Genomic DNA, 23,228 nt, shown 5'->3' with positions numbered 1-23,228 from the left:
TCTCTTAGGTCCGAAGTGGGCATGGTCTAGTTGAATCACCCCCCTATGGGCTACACCTTGTTCAGACCCTCAGGCAAAGCGGACTAGAATCACATACTAATTTGTACCATGGCTGGTTTGGGGGCCTAGGGGGGCAAATTGGACATCCTAGCTTTAAATGTATTATTTACTAAGGTTGCTTAATTTTGTTAAAAAAATTCAATGGGCACCTTAGTATGATAGCTCTTCAGAATGAGATTAAGGCTGGGGTTCCATGGAGAGGGGCTTGCTTAAAAATAGAGTTGTGGCTGTTGAGAATTTTTAGGAGTATTTTAATTTTAGTGGTACCATGAATTTTAATATTGTATTTCTATTTCATCTTAAAAGTCTCCTAAACTTATGGACTTTGTAATTAATAAAAATGTTAAAAAAATATATCTTTTATTTTGTTTCTAAGTTTTTGGTTTTGGGAAAATAAGATAAGATAAGATAATAATATTAATGTCCAATGAAAAACCAGAAAGGTTTATGGGACTAAGCATACAAACAGAAGAGCCGACCACACAAGAAACACCAAAATGGTCAAAAAAGAAACTAAAACAAGACATAAGACCAAGAAACAACAGGTAAGGATTATGAGTCCTTCCTTGGTACAAAGTAGTCAGAAACAGAAGGATATAACTGTGTACGATTCAAAGTCTTAGATCTATGCTGAGGCCCATTGGAGGAGTGTCGCTGCTTGAAAAGATTGGTACAATGCCTAACTGATCTAGGAGGAGTAGTACTGAAAGGCCTTTTAACACCACATGATAAGGGAGAGTAAAAGCGGAAATGAGCTGGTTAGAGGTGTGGATCTGAGACATAGCTAGCTGAAGAGTATGCTGACGAAGTTGGGTGGCCTCCCGAAGATAAAGTGCAAGACACCCCTGATCATCATAACTGAAGAACTCAAAAAGAGAGAAACAATCCCTGAAAAAACAATAAAACCTCCCACTGATCTCATAGTAAATAGGGCAACAAAATAAGAAATGGGTCTCAAACTCAACTTCTACCAAAGTACACAATCTACAAACCTAATCCTCTCTAACCATATGGTGACCAGCCCGGATCCGAAGACGATGAGAACCAACTCTGAAGGAGCCCAAAGAGAAATGAAGGGAATGACACCAACGCCGATAGAGATAAGCTGGTCGCACAATAATACAATTTTGAATCTCAAGAAAATGCTCTGCATAAAATCTTTGATATGCAAATCTTTGACATGTGGCAAAAATCTCTCCTAAGTTGGTGGGACAATTTCCAGCCCGATCCCATTTTCAACCTGCTTTAATCTAGAGGCCTAAAAAGGTGGGGCTCCTATTTGGAGGAAAAGATTCCAAATAATCCTTCAGCCCCCAAACAATTTCTTATGAGACCCTCTTCTACCTAAAAAATAGAGCTGTAGGCCCTCTCATGGGATCCCTTCCAAAAAAGTGTTAAATCATGTAAAACAGGGACCTTGCATATCCAATATCATCTTATCTTTATAACAGGATCTTTTGGAGCAAAAATTAATATTTAATTTGAAAATGGAGTCTTCTGAAAGTTTGGTGAGGATAGTATATGAGGAGGTTTGGATAGCTTTTATGTAATTATTAATTTTTTTTGGTGAAACCCTTGTGGTTTGTGACATGGGACCTGGTTAATCTCAGCCTTCTAGAGGATGAAATACTCTCAGAGAAGATTAGTGTTGGCTGTGAAAGATTGTCATTGGTTAAAGCAGTGAGGTTCATTCAAAGTTTCAGCTTGAGCTTAAAGGATTGTAGGGTTGATTGAAGATTGCAGGTATGAATGAAAATTTAGTATTGTGAAAGCTTGCTAGACAAGACAAAATTCTATAGTTTGCAGGAAAAAAGGTATTTGGATACCATCTTTTGAATAACAGTCAATATTGGACGACTAAGTATTGGCGAAGGAAAGGCAAATAAACTTCAAATCTGGATGCCATTGCGAGTCAAAGCTTGGCGTAGTGTTTTTCTTATTGTTGAGTATAATTATCTGTAGTTTTGACCACCTTTGTTGATAAGTTTATTGTTGGGCGATATTTCTGTGGTTTTTGGTGAGGGTTTGATAATATTTTCTGCCAATCAAATGAGTCTATTTCAGATTGTCGAGCACAAAGTGTTACTGGGTGTTATTTTGTTGTTTGGCATGAGGTTGAGAGGCTGTTTGCTGGCAGTCGTGGTTCCTATTTCACAAGCTGATCAGAACCAGAGGTTGCCGCAAGTTTTCCAAACTTTGACACACCTATCTGAGCAGTTTGTAAACATATCTGGTTGCAGTTCTATCCTCCACTGGGATATGGAAAGATACCGTGGAATCGACAATTTTATGGTGCAGCAATATCATGTATGGAAGCTATTCATTAAAATATTATTTGCCAGAACTTCCTGATTCAAAGGTCTGTAATGACAAGAAATAAATCTTTATTTCTGTAATGGAACTCCATTAATGACTCTGCAAAAAGGACAAAGTTGTATGCAAGTTATTATCTTATTGTAATCTGGGAATGTTTTTGTATATAATGGTTGCAGTCAATGTATGTCCTGTACTGTTACATTTGTATTGCCAAAATAATATGAACCTTCACATATGAACATGAAAATCAATTGCAAATTAAATGGCACAACTATGCAAAAAATCGTTACAGCTTTGGAAGTGTGCAAACTGTTTGACAAATAATGTTGCGAAGAAGTGCAAAAAATTGTGCAAAACAACGGTAATTATTACAAAAACAAATTCAATATCTTTATTATCTGGCATAATTTTTTTAAGGTTACCAATAAAAAATGCTTTAGTTATAAGAGTATGAACTTCTTTTTGGTATGATTTTCATCCTGAAAATTCGCCCCACCTTAAACACATTGCCCCTTGCATCTTTTATACTCCATGTGTAGCAGTTTAGCTGTTGGAAGAGGAAGTTGAACTGTTACCACAAATGGTTGAATCACTCCACCATGTATCAACATGCAATTGGATTCTCAAGTGTGTTGTGCTCTGCTGCATTTTCTTTCCTATGGAGGTTCCCCACTGTGATGGAAATGAATAACTGAGCACTTCATCAGCTGTTCCAAACACCTTAGGAACCCAATATTTCTTCTTTTGTCAAGGGTCTCGATCCCATAAAGCACCAAGCATTTTATTGGAGTTTCCTACCTGCTTAAGAACTCTTGAGACATTTTTTTTATTGTAGCCTTTCGTTCGGGATCTTGATCCCATTGGGAACAAAGCACCAACCACTGAACAGGGTTTCCTACCTCCCTAGGAACTCTCAAACTCATGAAAGCTTCACTAAAAAGCTGGGGCTGGGAATTTTTGATGATTTCACAAGGAACTAGAATTGTTGGGAATTTTAGTAGGAATAAGAACAGGTTCCAATTATCAGGGGTTTACACTGTGCTGGGAACTAGGAACTATTCCACCTCATTAGAGGTTCCCACTCCCTTAGAGTAATTTACCCTTCTCAGTGAGCTCATGATCAGCCTGGTTAGCTTATTTTCTCATCCCGGTATGGTAATAGAATATTAAAAATGGATGCATGTCCAATCACAACTTTATTTGTGAAGAAATGGAGAAAATTAGTTTATATTTAATGGGCTTAATATTATTAACGTTACTTTAGGTTATAAATAACATAATAAAAAGTAAAGTAACCTTATAAAAAGAGCCAATGAGTTTGATCCTAAATTGCTTAGTTATAACATTATAAAAGGTAAAGTAACCTTATAAAAAAAAAATATGGGTTTTATCCCACATTGCTTAGTTCTAACAATATAAAAAGTTAAGTAACCTTATAAAAAAATGCAAATGACTTTTATCCCACATTGCTTAGTTGAGGTGGATCAATTTCTTACAGGGGTTTTATAAATGGAGCTTATACTCTCATTTTGGCATGTTATATGATTATCCTATGTGATTTCTCCATTTTCGCTGGTACACAGTGACTAGTTATTCTGAGGGAAAATCCCCCTGGAACTTTAAAGGATTGGATGGAAACCCATTCCTTCCATGTGAGGTGGATTCACTTTGAGTTCACTATTGAATTAATTTGCCAGAAGTTTGAAAGAAATAAGAGAAGTATGGTTGAGTAAGGGAAATAACAATGCAGATTGAAATAACAATGCAGATTGAGCAGGTCTTGAGAGCATAAGCGTGAGCTCAGTCTGAAATCTGTCACAGCCAGTAAACAAAGTAAGATGAGATTCACCAGGCTGACACTTTATGTCTCTGAATACACAGCATGCATGTGGGTTTTGGCAATCAAATCGCAAAGCTTCTTCTTCACTGAGGAGTCGTTCTGAAGGTAAATAGACTGTAACATGATCTAATATGTTTGTATTCAATGAATATGGAGTGTCTCAAGTTTTAGCATCACAAATGTTGGGCGTGTATGGATGGCAAGCTATAGAATGAACGAAATTTTCTTGGTTACCTACAGCAAGGTAAAAAGGTCATGGTAATACATGTTTTCTGCATTCAACCCCTGAATAATCATTCCCTCTGAGAGAACAAGGATTAAATTGCTCTATCTAGTCAAAGGATTGAACTCCAGGTGCTATGTTATCATTTTATAATTCATGTCGATTCATACTGCTGAATGTAATGAAGATGTGTTGAATCTTATGTCTTTTTTGAGAAAGTTAATATTGAAATCAGACAATAATTGTGTTTTTGTCATGGCAGTCTTAATTGTAACCATTGCTACTGTGTATTTGAATTTTCTGATTTTAATGAATGCAAATCTGAAGTGCTTCAGTTGGATTTTCCTGAGTTCATTAGTAGTTCATATTTGTCATCTATTCTACCTCATTTCAGTCTTCACAGCAATCTGTAGTTTCGAGAACATGAGCAGGAGTTTCTTATAATCAGAGGAAGGCTGCAAACTGTTTGGCAGAATGACTTTGATATTGGATGTTAATTCTGAATGATGCATCTTACAAATGTTTGTCCAAATGTGTGTTCATTGAATTGGTGTTTTTGTGCAAAGTTTTTGGGTGGAAATTAGTAAGGGTTCTTACACTTAGGAACTATTTGAATATTGAGAAATGCTTAATATTTTTGCTTCCTTATAAGTTGTAGGGGCTTCTGATGAGAACAACAATCTTATCGAAGACTAGTCGACACATTTCTTAGAAGTGGACTGGTTGAGGGTTAGAACTGCTGGAGGTTTTAAGGTGACACTTGAAAGCTCTGATTTGTTCCTTACATAGGCAATTCTCTGACTTACCTTAACTCAGCGAAATTTGTTCCAACCCCCATCAGATTTGAATCACAAGTCCTCATTGAGCCCTTCAACAAGATGAAGTCCTTGACCAAAAGTTGACCAGAAAATGTCTACTTGAACAAACTATCAAAACCAATTATTGTCCAAAATAAAGCAAAGAAACGAAAAATATTTTTGGTTGATGTAGGACTAGTTGTAAGCTTGGACACTCCAACATAATGGTCTCTTTCAAAGAAAGCAGTCAGGTAGGAGCATCTAAGGAATATATGGAAGGAGGGAGTCTATTAATAGAGATGCTGATAATAATGCCCCCTTTTGGGAATAGGATTTAATACTAAAGAAATGACAAAGTATAATTACAAATAGCTCGCATAGGTAGTCGAGTTGGCTTGAGTCTTGTGTTTACTCCCTAGTAGTCTTGAATTTGACTTTGAAACCCAAACTCACTTGACGCACCTGGTTTGTGGGCAAATTGGTACATCCATATAGGGTTAGTCTTGCCTCGGTTTGCCCCTTTTCGACCCCAAATTGGCAGCAATTAGTCCAAGGTAAGTGGGTTGGGTGTTGGGTTAGGGTGCGGTGCTACCTCTAGTGTAACAAACCAAAAAATAGAAAAACAATATAATTACAAATTAATTAAGTTTGATGAAAAATCAAGAGGCATGCAATGAAGAGTTGTGACTCCCTCAACATAAGATATAAAAGAGAGAAGAGCTCACTTGAAAAGGGAGATGGAGAAAAGAGGAGAGAATGGAGAAAAGGAAAAAGGAAGCATTAATGGAAGAAGAAATAAATGGGAAGAATATAAGGAAGTAACTCTTTGAAAGGGGCAACAATGATGACGGCTTGTGGCCCTTTAGAATGGTGGTAATTGTTGAAGTTTGTGACCATTACAAAGAGTTGTCTTTGTCACATCAAAGTATATAAAGGGGAGAAGGTTTCATTTGAAGAGATAAGAAAGGGAGATTAATTTGGTAGAAAGGATAACTGATTCCAAGCATTAAAGGGGGCTTATCCATCATCACTCACCCATACCTCAAGGCATCAATCAAGGAAGATCAGAACATTGAGGGATAACTCTAATCTAAGAGGGCAAGGATCAGTATGAACCATTGTTAAAGGGTGCTGGGAAAGATTTAGGGTAAACCCAAAAACATGACAACACAAAAGTACTCTAGACTTGGCTTTCTATATTGGAGGACATGTGGTTTTAGGCGGAGAAGGTAGATGTAATCAAATTGGGCTGGTTCAATTGATACTTGTAGATTGACTATTGGTTATGTTTTCTCCTTGGGCTTAGGAGTTGTTTTGCAATTGGGCAAGCTTCGTCATACAATATATTTGTTTTTAGAGAATAGACGATTCTATTTTGAAAGCTCTATGCAATCAAATTTAGCTTTTCTTACTCCTTTGGCGTAGGAGTTGTTATTTAGCTGATCATTCTTTATCATACAACACCTTTATCTTCCATTGGAGTAGAGTACAAAGTAGGTACCAATGCCATTTTTGAGGTAGTAACTCCATATCTCTGTGACATTCAAAGAATCTTTAAGTTAATGAAGAACTCAAGTAATCATGCTCGTACCAAGAACATTGTAGTTTATCATTACATCATTTGGCAAGTGGTGTAAAATTGATGTTATTTGTGCATCCTAGCATCCATATTTTAATACTAAACTGCTATGCTTCAGATTTGGGTTTGAGATTTGTGTTCAAAGTTCATTCAATTTTTTTTTTTGGTCGGGTTTGGATTCGTTTTGGGTTCTTCCATTCAAAAATATATCTATGTATATATGTCTAGTAGCAAGTAAGTTAATACACGACTATGCTAATTTAAAGCAACATAGAAAAATACACCTCCATATATATTAACGTTTTAGTCCAAATGACATAACAAAATGCCAAAATACACCACAATACTAATGTTTCAGTTCAAAAATAATATGTCAACATTAATTATCAGCCATCACTAATCAATAATTATCACAAATCATTAAACATATTATCATCATTCATTTGGTGCAAATAGAAGCACAAATAGTGCCCACTAGCACAAATAGTGCCCACTAGCACGAACACTAGCAATGTCAGCCTCAAGAGAAGCCCCAATATCACTATGTAGCTCGTGATCATCATCATCAACTGCAAGTGCATCAAGGTGGGCAATTGAATCTTCCAACTCTGCATACTTCGGTTTAACATCCCAATGCTTTGCCTCCCTTTTTTGTAGGTATTGTTTGTGTATAGTGAGCCTCAACTTTGAATGCATATAGACCAAGTCTTCCACCTTCTTGGAATGTAGTCTATTGCATTTTATTGAGTGGATGGAGTATGTGCTCTAGTTCCTCTTAGATAATGATGAACTAGCAACCTATTAAGGTTTCCAATTTTGAAATTAAAGTTCACAGTTTTGATTAAAATTTAAAAAAAACAAATTCAATATTCATCAACAAGAATTTAGAAAATAGAATCTTAAGAGTTAAGAACTTGTCATAAAATTTTGATGGAAAAAGGTTGTTGGTGTTGGTACATTTGTCCATGGAAGTATCACTATTTTTGAGCATCAAAATTTTATTGTCTTCAAGAGCCTCATCACCACATTGGTGCTTGTAAAACTCATGAACTTAGACCTTACCATAGGCCATATGTGATTGGGATAGACTCTATGAAGGGCTACATTATGCCCACGAGCAACTTTTAAGATCTTTGTATGGGGCGACTCTAGTCCTTAAGGATCAATTGACTAGAGTATTGGGGCTCAATGCAAAAGCAAGGAGATGGAAAGGGGTAGTCATTTTGTTCCATCTCTCCACCATGATTTTTTGTAGTTCCTTGAAGAACGTTTCTTCACGATCTTGCTCTTTCTCATTTATTTTTAATATCCTCAATCATGGAGCCTATACCATCATATACTTCACCCAAGCAATGCCTACCCATGTTAGTGTATCAAATCATGCTCAATATATGTTCAATGAACCTCAAGAGGTACTCAACACAATCCCACCAAGAGTCATCTAGTATCATTAACTTAGTTACTACAACCATTGTACGACTAGATTGCCTCCATATACTCCAATTAGCATTGATTAGCATTCTAGACAATGCCTTTTTAACCTTCACAAGACATCTCAAAACAATAGTGTCAGAGACAAAATGGGTCTCAACAACCTATTTTAAAATCAAAACATTAATAAGTTAAAATCAAAATTAAAATAAAAAATTAGAAACTAGAAGTTTACTAAATAATATAACTTACCCTCAAGAGCTCCAATCTTGAGAATTGTCTAAATAAACTTTCGTCATATGGTGATTTGTGACAAACACTTGAATCTCTTGCATGTTTTCATACATTTTTTTGATCCATTCAATTCATTGCCTAGTTTTTACAAGATTAGATTGAGTACATGGACAATACAAGGTGTCCAAAAATATGGTTGAAGCACTCCTCAACTAACAACCTAACAACCCTACAATTTCTGGCATTGTGGTTATTACTTGAACAATATTTGGAGGGCCAAATTGTTCAATGGCATGGATGAGAATGTTTGCAATAAATGGATTGTCGTTCACCTTCTTTTCACAATCCACAACTTGCAATAAACATTGCACCTCTTGTGGGCACTGCAATAAAATTTACCAAAGGGCGATTTCTTGCATCTTTTTATCCATTGGATACTATGGACACACATGTTTCGAGCCATGAATCCTTGATGGGCTGCATAGAAGCCTCTACAGGGTTCACCGCTTTGTCCAATGAAGTGATGTGCACCTTCTCATAACATAGGCCCTTGAACCCCCTTGGAGTCTCGTTAATTGATCTCACCATTTTTTGCCAATATAGTGAGCAAACAACATTTTATCCCAACCCTTTTGCATAGATGCATCTCACCATTTGTTGCTTGACAATGTCTCTAATTTCATTCTGAAATGACATTGCCAAGCGCCACTTTGCTCGCTTATTCATAAACAGTTTTTGAGTAACACACAAGAATGGATGGCTCTCTAGGGTTTGTTCGTTGGAAGTGGAAACTAAAGCCAGATATTTTTTTAGTTTTACTTGTAGACTTTTGCAAAGGATGGGCATGTGCATTCCCAACTGCTTCATCTACTTGTTTTTTCTCTCGAATATATTTGTTCACAATATGGTTCGCATTAAGGGTTTTAGGCACTACCCCATCAACTCTTGGCTTCCTTGTACAATACTTAAATCCTTTTTGAGGGATAAAACACTAATGTGCTTTGTAATGCCCCCTTTCTAGGTGACAAGAGTAGAATAGCAGGTTGGTCTAGCATTTGGTTTCCATAGGTCAACAAAGTGTAGAGGGAACTAGTATAGGGGCTTGGAGAGCCATGCATGAGCTTTTTAGGCAGTTGACATAGTCTTCTAAAATTTAGGAGGGATTCCTATCTTTTATGGATTGGCTGGGGTAGTCTAGGGGATATCTAGAGGCCTCTAGGATCGTTTGGTGACTATGTGCCTTTCCTATTTCTAAGGAGGAAATCCTAGTTTAGTAGAAGTGGCTCTAGAGGTATTTGCAACAAAAGTTTGGGGTTGATAGGATCATTTCTCTTTATTTGATGAGCATCCCTAGATTTCAGGGAGAACTAGCAGTTAGCAGGTTGACCACTTAGGGGATTAAGGAGTTGAGTGACCCATGGGACTGTTTCTGGTACTTTAGACGAGTTTCCTAATATTTAGGGCAAGCTCCTATTTCCTAGGAGAAACTTCTAATTAGCCCGTAAGGGTTTAGATAGCAGAGGTGATCAAAACATTTACAATGGATTTTGACTTTGAGCTCCAGATTGGATTTATCAATAAATAAGAAAATATTTTAATATTTCCTAAGTTGTGAGCATAAATAAATAAAGATTGAAGTGATGTTATTGTTACTTTATAGTAAAACAACTTTTAATAAGTTGACCCCATTTTCCTAGGCATTTGAGGCATAAAATATTGTAATAAGAAGGGGGAAATATTATAATGATGAAATATGATGCCTAAGGAGTCATTTTTTAAGTAGAGACATTTTATTAAATAATAATAAAAGGAAATCATGGAAATCCCAAAAGTGATGACCTAGGGTTTTGAGTTTTTAAAAAAGGCATTTGGGAGTCTAAGTCACAAGGTTCAAATTCGAATTCGAGTTCGTCGATCATAAAATTTGAATGAAATTCAGCAAGGGTAAAAATTCGGAAAAAAATTCGACTTTAAATCTTAGGTATATATATTTATGTATTTTTAAATATTAGTAATATAACCACAAAATTGTCAAAATAGTTTAACACTACTAAACAATTTAACTAAATAACTCAATATCAGTTTAAAATAAAATACTATTATATTAAATAACAATATTATATTAAATATCACAAAATTCGAAAGAAGTTCAGAAAGATTAAAAGTGTGCTGAAATCCGAATCTCACGGATGAAATGACTTAGTTGGGAGGTCATTATACAAAACTAGGTTTATCATTTTTATCTAGAATTGTGGTTGGATCTCTGATTTCAAGGTTGCAGCGGTTTCATCAAGAAGGAAAATGCTTGAAGAAGACAAGTTGGACGTACCCACAGTTTGCCTGCAGGTTAGGTAATCATTATTACATTAGCTAAAAGGAGCAATTTGATTACTATTTGTGGAGAGATTTATGTAATTTTCTGAGGAGAGGCAAAGATTCTATATCAGAACTGCAGATAAGACCTGGTGTAGTGAGTTGGAGTTTCGTAGTGTGTTCTTCTAGGCCATACACCCCCAAGAAGGAGAATGGCATCCCATACAGCTGGTGAATGCATTGTTTCAATTGGGGTTGGTGCCAGTAATGTATTTCAAATAAGATTAGTACCTTGGTGTAATGTCCCTTCTTTGGGTACATTAGAATTATTAAGAGGGAACGAATTTATAATATTAAATTTGACTATGTAAGCCAGAGATTTATTATTAGAGGTCAAATTAATATTCTTTGTGGTCACGAAAGGACGAGGAGGGATAAGACGAAACCCAAAAAGGAAGTCGAAGGGGTCTTCGTTGCGAGAATAAAAGAGAAGAGTCTCCTTCCTTTTGCAGGCATGATTTACTATTCAGATTTCCAATGCTCTCTTGTGAGAGTTTTCAGAAAGCTTCAACTTTCAGCCAGTGTGAGGATGTAGCCCCTCGTGCAGGCAAGCAGTGGACGAAAACCCATTGTCAGGGGAGATATCATTTCAGGTGTCTCGGTTGTGCTTATGGGTTCTTCTCTTTAGTTTTCCAATCTGACTGTAGAACTGTGTTTAAGATTGGATTTATAGTTGCTAGTTATTGTATTGTTGTTGTATAATACAATAACGTCTTAGGAGCTGTTTTGGATGTTGCTGGTTATTATTTTGCTGATGTATGAGTCAATAACACACTTCCGGATTCGTTGAAAGGTTGCTGGTTTAGTGCTTTGGATTTGTACTACATTTTCATATGCTTGAGTCTTAATATATCATTTTGAAAAGACAGATTTATTGGAGAGGATTCGGGTTTATTTGCTGTTCATATTTCATCTACATGTGGATGTATTTCTGAGTGTTATTTAAGATTGAGTTTGACTAAATACCTAGCTGAATATCATTGATTATTCATATTGTGGGTTATCTGTTATATGGGTTCGTACTCTAAGATTTACATTTAAGGGGAAAACGGGATTTAGGACAATTCAGTGCTGGTTTAAATTATTAGAGTGCTGGTACAGTTCGTTACAGTGGTATCAGAGCTGGTTTTCCTGCCAGCTTGTGAAGTTATAATAGTGATGAGTTTCTATAAGGATATTTCATAAACATTTTAAGCTAAGAGAAAATTCTTGGAATACAAGATTTGAAATTCTGGGGATATCCTTGTTGGGGTCTGTCTACTTAGAACACTTGGAATACTGGGGAACCATTGCAAAAAGGTGCAGACGAAGATTTATCTTCAGAAATCTCAGAAAAGCAAATACTGTATGAGAAGTTACCCGAATATTTTATCTGCCACAAAACGTACTTTTCACCTTATCATTTCAAGGGAGAAATCAGGCTAATCAGATCGTGTACCTTCTCTAAGAAATGAACTCTGTAACAAACTTGATTGTTTAAAAAAAAAAGAGGGGTGAGTTTCCAGTTCAAGCAAAAAAGTAAGTTCCATTTTGTTGTTTGCATTAGAAGTTTTTGAATAGAATTGGTCCAATACAGGGAGTCGTATTTGTATTGGATAGCAGGGGCCTTGACATTGGTCTAAGAAAACGGTAGCAAGATTCACTCTAGGCTACGTGCAAGGAGTTATTTACTGACATGAGCATCCTTTGTTAACACGTACGGAGTAGAACCCGACTGGTGTAGATTTGATTGTTGGTCATCATTGAACAGGGCATTTCTAGCGCTGGGAGTATTCTATCCATTCTCCAGCCAAGGCGACACCATTGTTGGTGAAGAAAGGTTTAGAAGCCGGCGTGTACCATTCCATAGTGAGCATAGGGCAGTATAAGAAAACGCGTGTAGGTTACTTCTTGTCAGGTATTGTCATCACGTGTTACCTCAAAGCATTTCAGTAAGACACTCTCACACAACAGTTGGAAGGTCTTAGGAATAGTGTGAAAGTCCAGATTTGATATGGTAGCCGTCCCAGGAGTATTCTAGAGCAGGTGACTACATTTTCATCAGGCAAGAGGGTGATTTTTCTGAGCATTCAGCAGTGGCTGAGCAATGGTGAACCTCTTTTCCTAGACCGAACTCGATATATTCATGGACTCCTCGTAAATAGCAGTTGTTCCGGAGGGAGTTACGTTCGTTTTAAAATTAAAATAAAACGACAAGCAAGAATAATGTAACGCTGTCAAATGATCTTTAGACGCGCTAAGTGCTACCTCTACTTACTCACATTGGCGGCGGCAGTGGGAGTTACGGATAACGCATCAGACGAGACACGTAACGTGGTAAGCCGGTTGCATTGCTAGAAGAGCATTGGCTATTCCCGACGAAATTTTAAACTTAATCTATTCGAGAGGAAGCGTCACTACACGTGGAGGAAGCAGAAATTGTTACTGATGCCGCTTTAAAAAAAAAACAAGAATCGCGGTAGGACTTTCCAGATTGCATAAAGGAGGAAGAAAAATGCAGTCGGGCCCATGGTTATTGAGAATCATGAGTTTGGCAGACGTTTATAATTTCGGGTGATGGGTAGGAGCCGTTAAGAAGCTTTAGTAACGTCTAAGCATTACTCAAAATCAATGACTTCCGGGAATTATAGATGCTGGAAATGGAGATGAGATGTGTCAGTGACAAACTTCCTCCTTTTCAGCCATTCATTTGAAGTTTGGTTTAAAAAATGCTGATGAATTACGTAAGTCAAAGATTACTTTCATGTAGTTGGCAATGGAGAAAGAAAGAGGAAAAAGGAGGTGCTAAATTTATGAGCTACGCACAGCCTCCAACCAACGGAATCTGGACTGCTACCCATTTCTGTTGCACATAAGTCTCTTCAAATGGTTTGTTTGATACATTTTTGCAATTACATAAAAATTCTGCGCTTACAGCTGGACATTTGCAAGGCAGGGGAAGTAGTCTATCATGCTCGAATATGCAGTAAGAGGGAGGTTGGGTTATTAGTGAGTCTCATAAGAGCCATAGAATCTCTTCCACTGCACATCATAAATTCAAACATCTGTTGCTTTGGTCACAGCATCCTCTATACAATCACATTTAACAGCAAGGAGGAGATACTTTAGCAATTGCACTACACCATAATGCAGTGTCTGGACGGAAAATTCAATAGTGAATTCAAGGTTTCTGATAAACTTAGTTCTAGGCTCTTTAGTTGCTATCACTCCTAGTGCAGTAAGTAAGATAGTCTGAAAAGTCTGGGCAGTACTATTGCATTAACAATACCAGGGAAGAATGAAGTTCAGAAGTTAGAAGGTAGCGGTCAGTAACAGGAGTGTTGAAAATGATGGTTGTTTGCTAAAGCTAGGTGTTGTATTATCCTCCTAAATTCGATGTTACTATCAAACAACTGGCATTGTTTGAAGTCGGAAGTTATTGTAGTGCTTAGTATTTTTTGTGAAGGTTATTCATGTTGAATACAGGACGGCGATAACCACTGTGGTTTTTGAAGCCTCAGCTTATGAAACAACAGAAGTGTGGCACAAATTCTCTACCTACAGGAGACTCTACAGTTCACAGTGGGAGTTTAACACAACTGGACAACAGGAGAGTTGAACAATATATTTGGAAACTGGGAGCTACTTACAACAGCGAGGTTGGGTTGATTGCAACAGAGGTCAGAGGAAGGCGTTGTGTTCATTGGCAAGCAGGTTGGAGTTTGTACGGTGGTATAAGGAAAGAGGTAGTGCAAGAAAGCTTTTATTGTAGAATGAATGAGCAGCTGCAGGAATCTTCTGTCTGAGAATTCATAAATTGGATCTCAATATGCACACGGGAAGGATACAGTATCATGCAGAGACATTGGTGACTTGAGTTAAATCTTGAAGGCAATGCGACAGTGAAGTAAGATTTTGATATTGTATTACAAAAAAACAAAGGAAAGTTGAAGAAGATAACAAACTAAATTTGATTTCAAGTTTGGGCTATCTTTGTTAGCTGAGTGAGTGCAAGATCAGCAAAGTTAGTTGGAATCTCGCATCAACGTCAATACCTCTCAACTTGCAATCACACCAATAACATCCTGTAGCAGAAATTAAAAGGTCTGTTTGTACTTAAAGTCTGTAATGTCATACAGGGAAGTTTTATTTTGTATATTTTGAATCAGATTATATTTCCCTCACTTGGAAGACCTTCAGCATGCAAAGCTCATGAAAATAATGCTGTGTGGTTAGTAAGTGTTGAAAATTTCATAAGGGCCATTGTGACTCTAATTTGTAGAATTCATATTACGAAGAATAAAGCAGAATTTAGTTGCTTTCTGGACTCACGGTAATAGGATAACAACATTTAGCGATGGGAAGAAATTTGATCCAAATCTTGAGAGGTACTAGGAAACTACAAGTTCAGAATTCAGAATCTGTCATAAGAGCAAAAGTGTTTGACATTTACAGAGATTATAGAACTCTTCCTACCCGAATTCAAAATAATCTATCATTCAATGATTATATGGATCTTTATCTCGAGGAGCTAAATATGACAGATATGGCAAAAAGAAAGTATCTGGAGTTGGCCCAGGATCTCTTTGCAAACAAACAGCACACAAGGTTGTACGAAAAAATTTCGAGAGACCAGAATTATCATATGGATGGTCTTGAAACAAAACAGCAGACAACTAAAATTGATGGGCAGCCTTCTCACATTGAAGATGTTACACGAGATACAAGTTTTTATGTTGGTGAAATGAAGGTGATTGTTGACTTCGACATTTACAGAGATAATAGAACTCTTCCTACCCGAATTCGGAATAATCTCTCATTCAATGATTATATGGACCTTTATCTCAAGGAGCTAAATATGATAGATATGGCAAAAAGAAAGTATCTGGAGTTGGCCCAAGATCTCTTTGCAAACGAACAACACACAAGGTTGTACGAAAAAATTCTAAGAGACCAGAATTATCATATGGATGGTCTTGAAACAAAACAACAGACAACTAAAATTGATGGGCAACCTTCTCACATTGAAGATGTTACACGAGATACAAGTTTTTATGTTGGTGAAATGAAGGTGAGTGTTGACAAACAGGCGGATGAGGACTGTTGCACTCGAGATTATTGCTGGTTGGAATCTTGGCATGATGAATCTTCTACTTTTGATGCCCATGACATTAAATGAGAAGAACATATCACGATGACCCAACAAAATGATGAACCATTTCGAAAAGATGATCAGGGAATGCACACCTTAAGGAGTCAGTTGAAAGTTAATGAAGAGAGAATTGTGTCTTCTCTAGTACATTATGATAGCACTCACAAGTTGGTTGAGGATATCTACAGGAAGGCACGAAGAGAAGGGAAAGAAGATTGGCTTGTTGCCGATCTGCAGGTGATCAAAATAGCTCTTGAATCCATGAAATCAGAATATTTGTACTTGCTTTCCAACAGGGATAACATTCTTAAGGTTTCTGAAATTCAGGGTGATCAGCTAGATAAAGAAAGGAATGAAATTATGGAGCTTAAAAGGGAGATTAAGGATACTTACGAGGCACTGGATGAGGCTCGATTTACTCTGCAGGAAGCAGAAAATCTGATTAGGACCATGAATCACTCTCAAGAGCAGGAGTATAAAGAGAGACAGGAATTTTTTCTAGAAGTGATTGATGAACTTGATAGCATCCAGCAAACGTATGCCTTGGATAATTGTCCCAAGCATTCAAGTATCCAAGTTTCAGATCACTTTCAGCTTATCGATAATCCTGTGTTTGAAGTTGACACTGATTGGATCTCCAACAATCCTCTTTTTAAAATAAACGAAGACTCTCTTTTTGGTTATCATGATGAAGATGATTCTGATTTCAAGATATGGAATCCTGGTATAATTCCTAGCAATGAATATGGGTCACAGGATGGAAGTGGCGAATTGACTACGGTTATGTATCGCAGAACTAGTCCACATTGGTTTCCTATTTTCACACCATACCGAAGTTGGTTGGATCTTTTACATCAGCCTTTGGACAGATTTTGGTTTAGTTTTGAGGAGAGTTATGTTTTGGTCATAGGTAATGCTCTTTCAGCTTCATTCTTATTCATAGTACCTATGTATCCAGAGGTTATCCAAATTGATAATGACAATATGGTATTTGATGCACCCAGAGTGCTACTTTCAGCTTTGGAGCAGTTCATTTCTTACATCATCCGTTTGGGTCAGGTCTTCACACTCTACTGGATTATACATGGACCTTGGATATATTTCTACCTCATCATAGCTGCGGAACGACATAACAGAGTTTAGGACCCAGGTGTTGGCAGATTACATCTATGGTTAGACGAGGATCTTATTGTGGTCTGGGTGTTGGCCAGTGTTGAACAGTTTACAGGTGCAGGTGTTGAGTTCTTTTAGAGAGTTATATGGGATCCAGGGATCCGGTTAAAAGTCTTATTGTAGAAAGACATTTGGCTTTGCAATATGGCTGAAATTGTTTTCAGTTTGGAATTTAGGGTTTCCTGCAGACTTGTATGGGATCTTGGTACTGATTGCTTAGGGGAAAGCAATCTCAAGGAGGGGAGATTTGTAATGTCCCTTCTTTGGGGACATTAGAATTATCAAGAGGGAACGAATTTATAATATTAAATTTGACTATGTAAGCCAGAAATTTATTATTAGAGGTCAAATTAATATTCTTTGTGGTCACAAAAGGACGAGGAGGGATAAGACGAAACCCAGAAAGGAAGTCGAAGGGGTCTTCGTTGCGAGAATAAAAGAGAAGAGTCTCCTTCCTTTTGCAGGCATGATTTACTATTCAGATTTCCAGTTCTCTCTTGTGAGAGTTTTCAGAACGCTTCAGCTTTCAGCTAGTGTGAGGACGTAGCCCCTCGTGCAGGCAGGCAATGGACGAAAACCCATTGTCAGGGGAGATATCATTTCAGGTGTCTCGGTTGTGCTTACGGGTTCTTCTCTTTAGTTTTCCAATCTGACTGTAGAACTGTGTTTAAGATTGGATTTATAGTTGCTAGTTATTGTATTGTTGTTGTATAATACAATAACGTCTTAGGAGCTGTTTTGGATGTTGCTGGTTATTATTCTGCTGATGTATGAGTCAATAACACGCTTCCGGATTCATTGAAAGGTTGCTGCTTTAGTGCTTTGGATTTGTACTACATTTTCATATGCTTGAGTCTTAATATATCATTTTGAAAAGACATATTTATTGGAGAGGATTCGGGTTTATTTGCTGTTCATATTTCATCTGCATGTGGATACATTTCTAAGTGTGTTATTTAAGATTGAGTTTGAGTAAATACCTAGCTGAATATCATTGATTATTCATATTGTGGGTTATCTGTTATATGGGTTCGTACTCTAAGATTTACATTTAAGGGGAAAACGGGATTTAGGACAATTCAGTGCTGGTTCAAATTATTAGAGTGCTGGTACGGGTCATTACACTTGGAGAGTATATTTGAGGGGCCCTATAAATTTCATCAGGTAGTTGTCCCCCACATGCAATACCTACATTGTCTACTTGGCCATACAAGCTATACCAGCAGCAGGTACTTTGGAGGGCAATTTTGTAGAAGACCTGCCATATTTATGCCCGGAATTACTAGTTAATTTTTTCTAGTATGACATTTGGCAATAATAAAAGATCAGATTTGTTTCAAACTTTCAGATTAGTGTGAAATTGGTTTGCAGTTGTTTATTTCAGTTTAGTTGATTTTTTCATTGCATTTCAATTTATCAAAAACTAGAAAAATCAGAAAACGGAGAAAACCAAAATTTATATTCGTCACCTCGCTGGTCGAAGACAATTTTGAGGAAACCACCTTTAGATATTTGTTTAAAACCCTATTCCCGATCTTTCATGCCTTCACTTTACTATAAGAGCCACTATATTCCACTTTGCAGTGGCTACTAATCCAAGCATAACCTCTTTCATCTGGCATTTGCTGAACCATTTCCACATATTTACATAGTGGAGAGCTTGGGTTTTTTTGAACCAGGAGATGTTGGTGCTAGAAACAATTTCCATTCTATGTATCTACACACAGCATACAAACCCACAAACCAAAAACAATTAAAAATTAGAGTGCTTATTTCATTTTGTAACAAAAATGCAAAATAAATATTAAAAAACAAACAAATAAACAAAACCCTAGCTCTTATGTTGAAATTTTCCTTGTCAATGTCATTGAGTAGTTGTCCACCCTAGCAACCACATAAGAATAGCTCACAAACAAGATTAGAGCATGTAACAATCACTTGTCAACACCCCTTGAGCAATGACAACAAAACAAGAAAGTTTACCAATTTAGGTAAGAAGTTTTATTTTCATTCACATATGCACAAACGACATATAAAACAACCCTTTTGGCCATTTTTAGTGGTTGGATTTTGGGTTGGAGGGTCAAATAGACTAAATTAGGCTAAAAATATCTTTAAAAAACTGTTTTTTTTTTTTTTTGGTTTTTGGACCAAATTCGGCGTGGGTTTGTCCACTGGAAATCAAATTTGTTGCAAATTTTTCCAATTTCCTCCCGGGTCTGTCTGTCAGATTTGCAGCGAATTTTGGTTATTGTGGCCAAATTTGTAACAGATTTTATAGGGACCTGAATTTGGACAAGAATTGAACATGACTTTGGGCGCTCTTGGAGTGAATCTGGTGACTTAGTTATAATAAAATGACTTAACTTCTCAGAACAGTATTCTTTGTCAAATTTCAGGATAAAATTGGAGTTGTCTAGGATCTAGCTATTAAGAGGAGGTATTTGATATCATATAATACTTAGACTATACTTTGTGCATAGAAGCACTTATTGCCAACCAGAATGATGTAATAACACCATGCATAGAGGCACTTATTGCTAACCATAGTGATGTAATAACACCATGTTTTTATGTCTAAAATGATTTGGACAATATGAGTTACAACTGCCACTAAACTTCCTCATCGATTAATGCATGCACAGATTGAAGTTGCCGCTACTCGATTCTCTCAAGCTCAATTCATTCATTCTTCCAACACCATAGCTCCTTGAGTTTGTGCCTTGTTGTATTTATGCTAATAACATTGTGGGTGTTGGAATATATTTTGAGTCTTGACACATGTTTTGTACCTCATTGCTGCCAAAATGCTTGCCTGAAGCTTTATAGGTTGTTGAGCTTTTTATTATCTTGGTATGATAAATTTATCTAACTTGTGTACTTGATGGTCTATAATAGCTACTTTGTTGATCAGAACTTTTAGTTGTTGACTTGTAGTCTAGCTATTTGTCTCCAGGCAAGTATATCCGGTTGCTTATGGTTTTTGACAGTCTCATGGAAGCTGCTCATGTTATATCTATTTGTCTTTGAAATTGCTTTTGGATTCAATGTTTGATACTAGCACAGGTGATGCTTATGCCGGTGTCATCCTCCCAGCCCGAGGCTTTTTGGAAATAATCATGTTAGTGATAGCATCCCCCTGTTAGTTGGGCCGCATTTTCTTCTAGACTGGTTGTGGTGAATGCAATTCACTTAACATGTCAAGTCCATGCACACTTCAGAACAGGCCAGGACAATTAGTTTGGCAATATTTACTTGAAGCTTGCAAAAATGGGCAAATAGATAATGATTATTATTTGTTTGTACAAAGAATATGATTTCTTGTCAAAGATCCAAACCATACTAGTTATGCTTGTAGTTACTAATGTGATCTATGTTCTGGAACAGCTTGTTCTGTAAGCTGTCACTAATACCTAGGGGCTGAAGAGTAATTATTGGGAAACATATTTGTACTTTGAGACCCATAAAATATGTTTGCGGTTGACTAAGATGGGATTCTACAGTACGGTATGATTGCGGTTGACTAAGATGGGATTCTACAGTACAGAATAATGCCTAAACTGAATAAGAGCTTTTCACCAAATTAATGCTCCGTACAAAGGAATGATTTGACAATTTGGATAACAAATTCTACCTATTACACTGTCAAAGGGTATACGTTAATATGCCAATCACAATATCAATCCCATTTCTATTTTCTTGATAGTTTTAGTTATTGTTAGTGATTGCTGATTCCAGTAGATTACTATCTTGGCAATTGATGGAATATACGGTTGATTACCAACCTAAGTAAATGAATACTAGATAACTTAATATTTCAGTTGATGAATAGCTTGGTAAATGACAAACTACACATTGCTTACCAGTCTAACTGGTAAATGAATGCTACATGACACAATATTTCTTTGCTGTCATTCATTTCTTGGAAAGCATCTACCTGCAAACTGCAAAAAAGGTTTTCTAGCTGATTTATTCTTCTGTTCTTTCTGTATAGCTTTCCAATTACTTGAAAGATATTGGTGTCAAGAAAGGAGATGCAGTGGCAATTTATTTGCCTATGTTAACAGAACTGCCGATAGCCATGCTGGCTTGTGCTCGCATTGGTGCTGTCCATTCGGTGTGTATGAATGGATTGCTTTTCTTGACATAAGAATAATAACAGTGGGTTACTTCTTTTGTTATAAACTTTTCTTATTGGTGATTTAATTTTGTCTCTACCATGATAATTAGGTTGTATTTGCTGGATTTTCATCTGATTCCCTTGCCCAACGAATTGTGGACTGCAAACCTAAAGCAGTCCTAACTTGCAATGCCGTTCGACGGGGGGCAAAAATTGTCAATTTGAAAGAAATAGTAGATGATGCTCTGGAAGAATCATCTAGAAATGGAGTATCTGTAGGTATGGATCTTGAGTTCTTCATATTTACCATTATCATGAGTTTCACAGTAAATGCATTGAAATTTCCTCCTTGCCTTTCTGTAGATATGGATCTTCAGTTCTTCATTTATTACCATTATTATCCGTTTTTGTGTAAATGCAATTAGAAGGTATTCCTTGCTTGCAGATGATTAGTAACATCAACAATAGATCAACTTTTTAAAAAGTTTTGAGGACTTCATCTACTACATAGGTGTCTAGGACATTATCTCAGAGATTGTTTGTAAACTCAGACTTTGTAATGAGCCCTGCTGGCTCACACTCTATCTGTGCTGAAGAACTGATTTTTTTTTGTGTTTTGGAAGTTTTATAATTTTTTTTGAATTTTGAGAATATATAGCATTTTTTTGTAATTTGCAGGTTGTAAGATGGCAACGCACATCAAATTGAAAAAAATTTCACAAATTGCACACCAACTTAATTTGCTATAATGAAAATTCTAAGCATTTACAAATGCCAAAGCAAAATGCATTAACTTAATAATTGGGAGAGCCTGACAATGAAAATGTTCAACACTGTATCTTTATTGCTGATGAAGGGATAAGAAATTGGTCTTTAACTTCAATTGCAGACCCTAGATCATTCATCAGATGTTGCACATATTTCCTTAGTGTTTTGTAGCCTTGAACCACTCCAACGCTGCTATAGAAAACCTGATCACAGCCCTCCTTAATGAAACACTGCTCTCCTATAGATGAATGCAGCTTTGTATCTCAATGATTATGTGCAGAATTAATCCAAACTCAATGTCAATACCTCTTAATTTATCAGAAACCCCAGCTGTCCAATTCAAGCACTCACATTACACTTCCAGCAATGATTGTTTCAGCAATTTCAAATACTAGTTTGTAGCAGTAGTAGCGCAATTCATTGGCTTTCCCAAACCAATTCAAAGTACATAAGGCTGAGAAGAATTCACAATTCCTTCAGCGTCAAATTGATCAAACCCTCAAATTTCTTAGGCTCACAAATAACAAAACAAAAATGCATAGTGAGATAGTTCGAACTTTTCCAAGGCACTGTATTTCTAACTTTAAATTCAAGAGCTTCTCTTTTACAACTCAATGGCTAGAGTCTTTTTGTGCACACTTTTCACTAAAGAGGCTTCTTGGTCACACCATTCAATTAGAACATATAACTTAATTAATAACCTCCATTATGCTCTTATTGTCAATGCTCTATGAAAATATTGTGATAACCTGACCCAAGGCGTCACCACTGTGCACTGCTAAAAATAGAAACCAACTCTCCCAACTTACCATAAATAGTAAGCTGACCAAACAAAGACCCTCAAATCCAAGTGTTAGTTCACGAGGGTCAGGATGATGACCTAACATACCCATACTCTTGAAACCTGTTAAATTGGGGACATCACTGACTTGGAGAGTACTCAACAAGCCCAAAGTTTGTGACTTGGCAAAAAATCAGCAAAAACTTGGCCACTTAAACCATGAGGAAGGCTGGCAGGTTTTCAAAATAAAAAATTATGAAGGTTGGCCGATTTTGAAGGACCTTGATGAGAGGGGTGCAAAGAGAAAATGCATGGTTTTATAGCAAAAGAAAAGTGTGGAAAACCTGTTTTACCAACATTGACATTACTTCCTCCATTTCTTTTTGCACTTGTAAAAACTTG

General features: G+C 36.7%; 1 protein-coding gene across 1 annotated transcript in view; it reads left to right on the top strand.

Moving 5' to 3' along the window:
• The window catches only part of LOC149534865 (acetyl-coenzyme A synthetase, chloroplastic/glyoxysomal-like), a 217,189-nt gene that overhangs the window by 15,138 nt on the left and 178,823 nt on the right, over positions 1-23,228 (top strand). Inside the window, exons 4-5 of the mRNA XM_089807220.1 lie at positions 21,152-21,274; positions 21,388-21,556. Of these exons, the coding sequence (XP_089663346.1) occupies positions 21,152-21,274; positions 21,388-21,556 (292 nt within the window). The remainder of the gene's footprint in view (positions 1-21,151; positions 21,275-21,387; positions 21,557-23,228) is intronic.

The sequence above is a fragment of the Cupressus sempervirens genome, chromosome 10, assembly GCF_028749045.1.
Source record: "Cupressus sempervirens isolate cs-2001-9-10 chromosome 10, ASM2874904v1, whole genome shotgun sequence".
NCBI lineage: Eukaryota > Viridiplantae > Streptophyta > Pinopsida > Cupressales > Cupressaceae > Cupressus > Cupressus sempervirens.
This window is presented reverse-complemented; position numbering and strand designations above follow the sequence as displayed.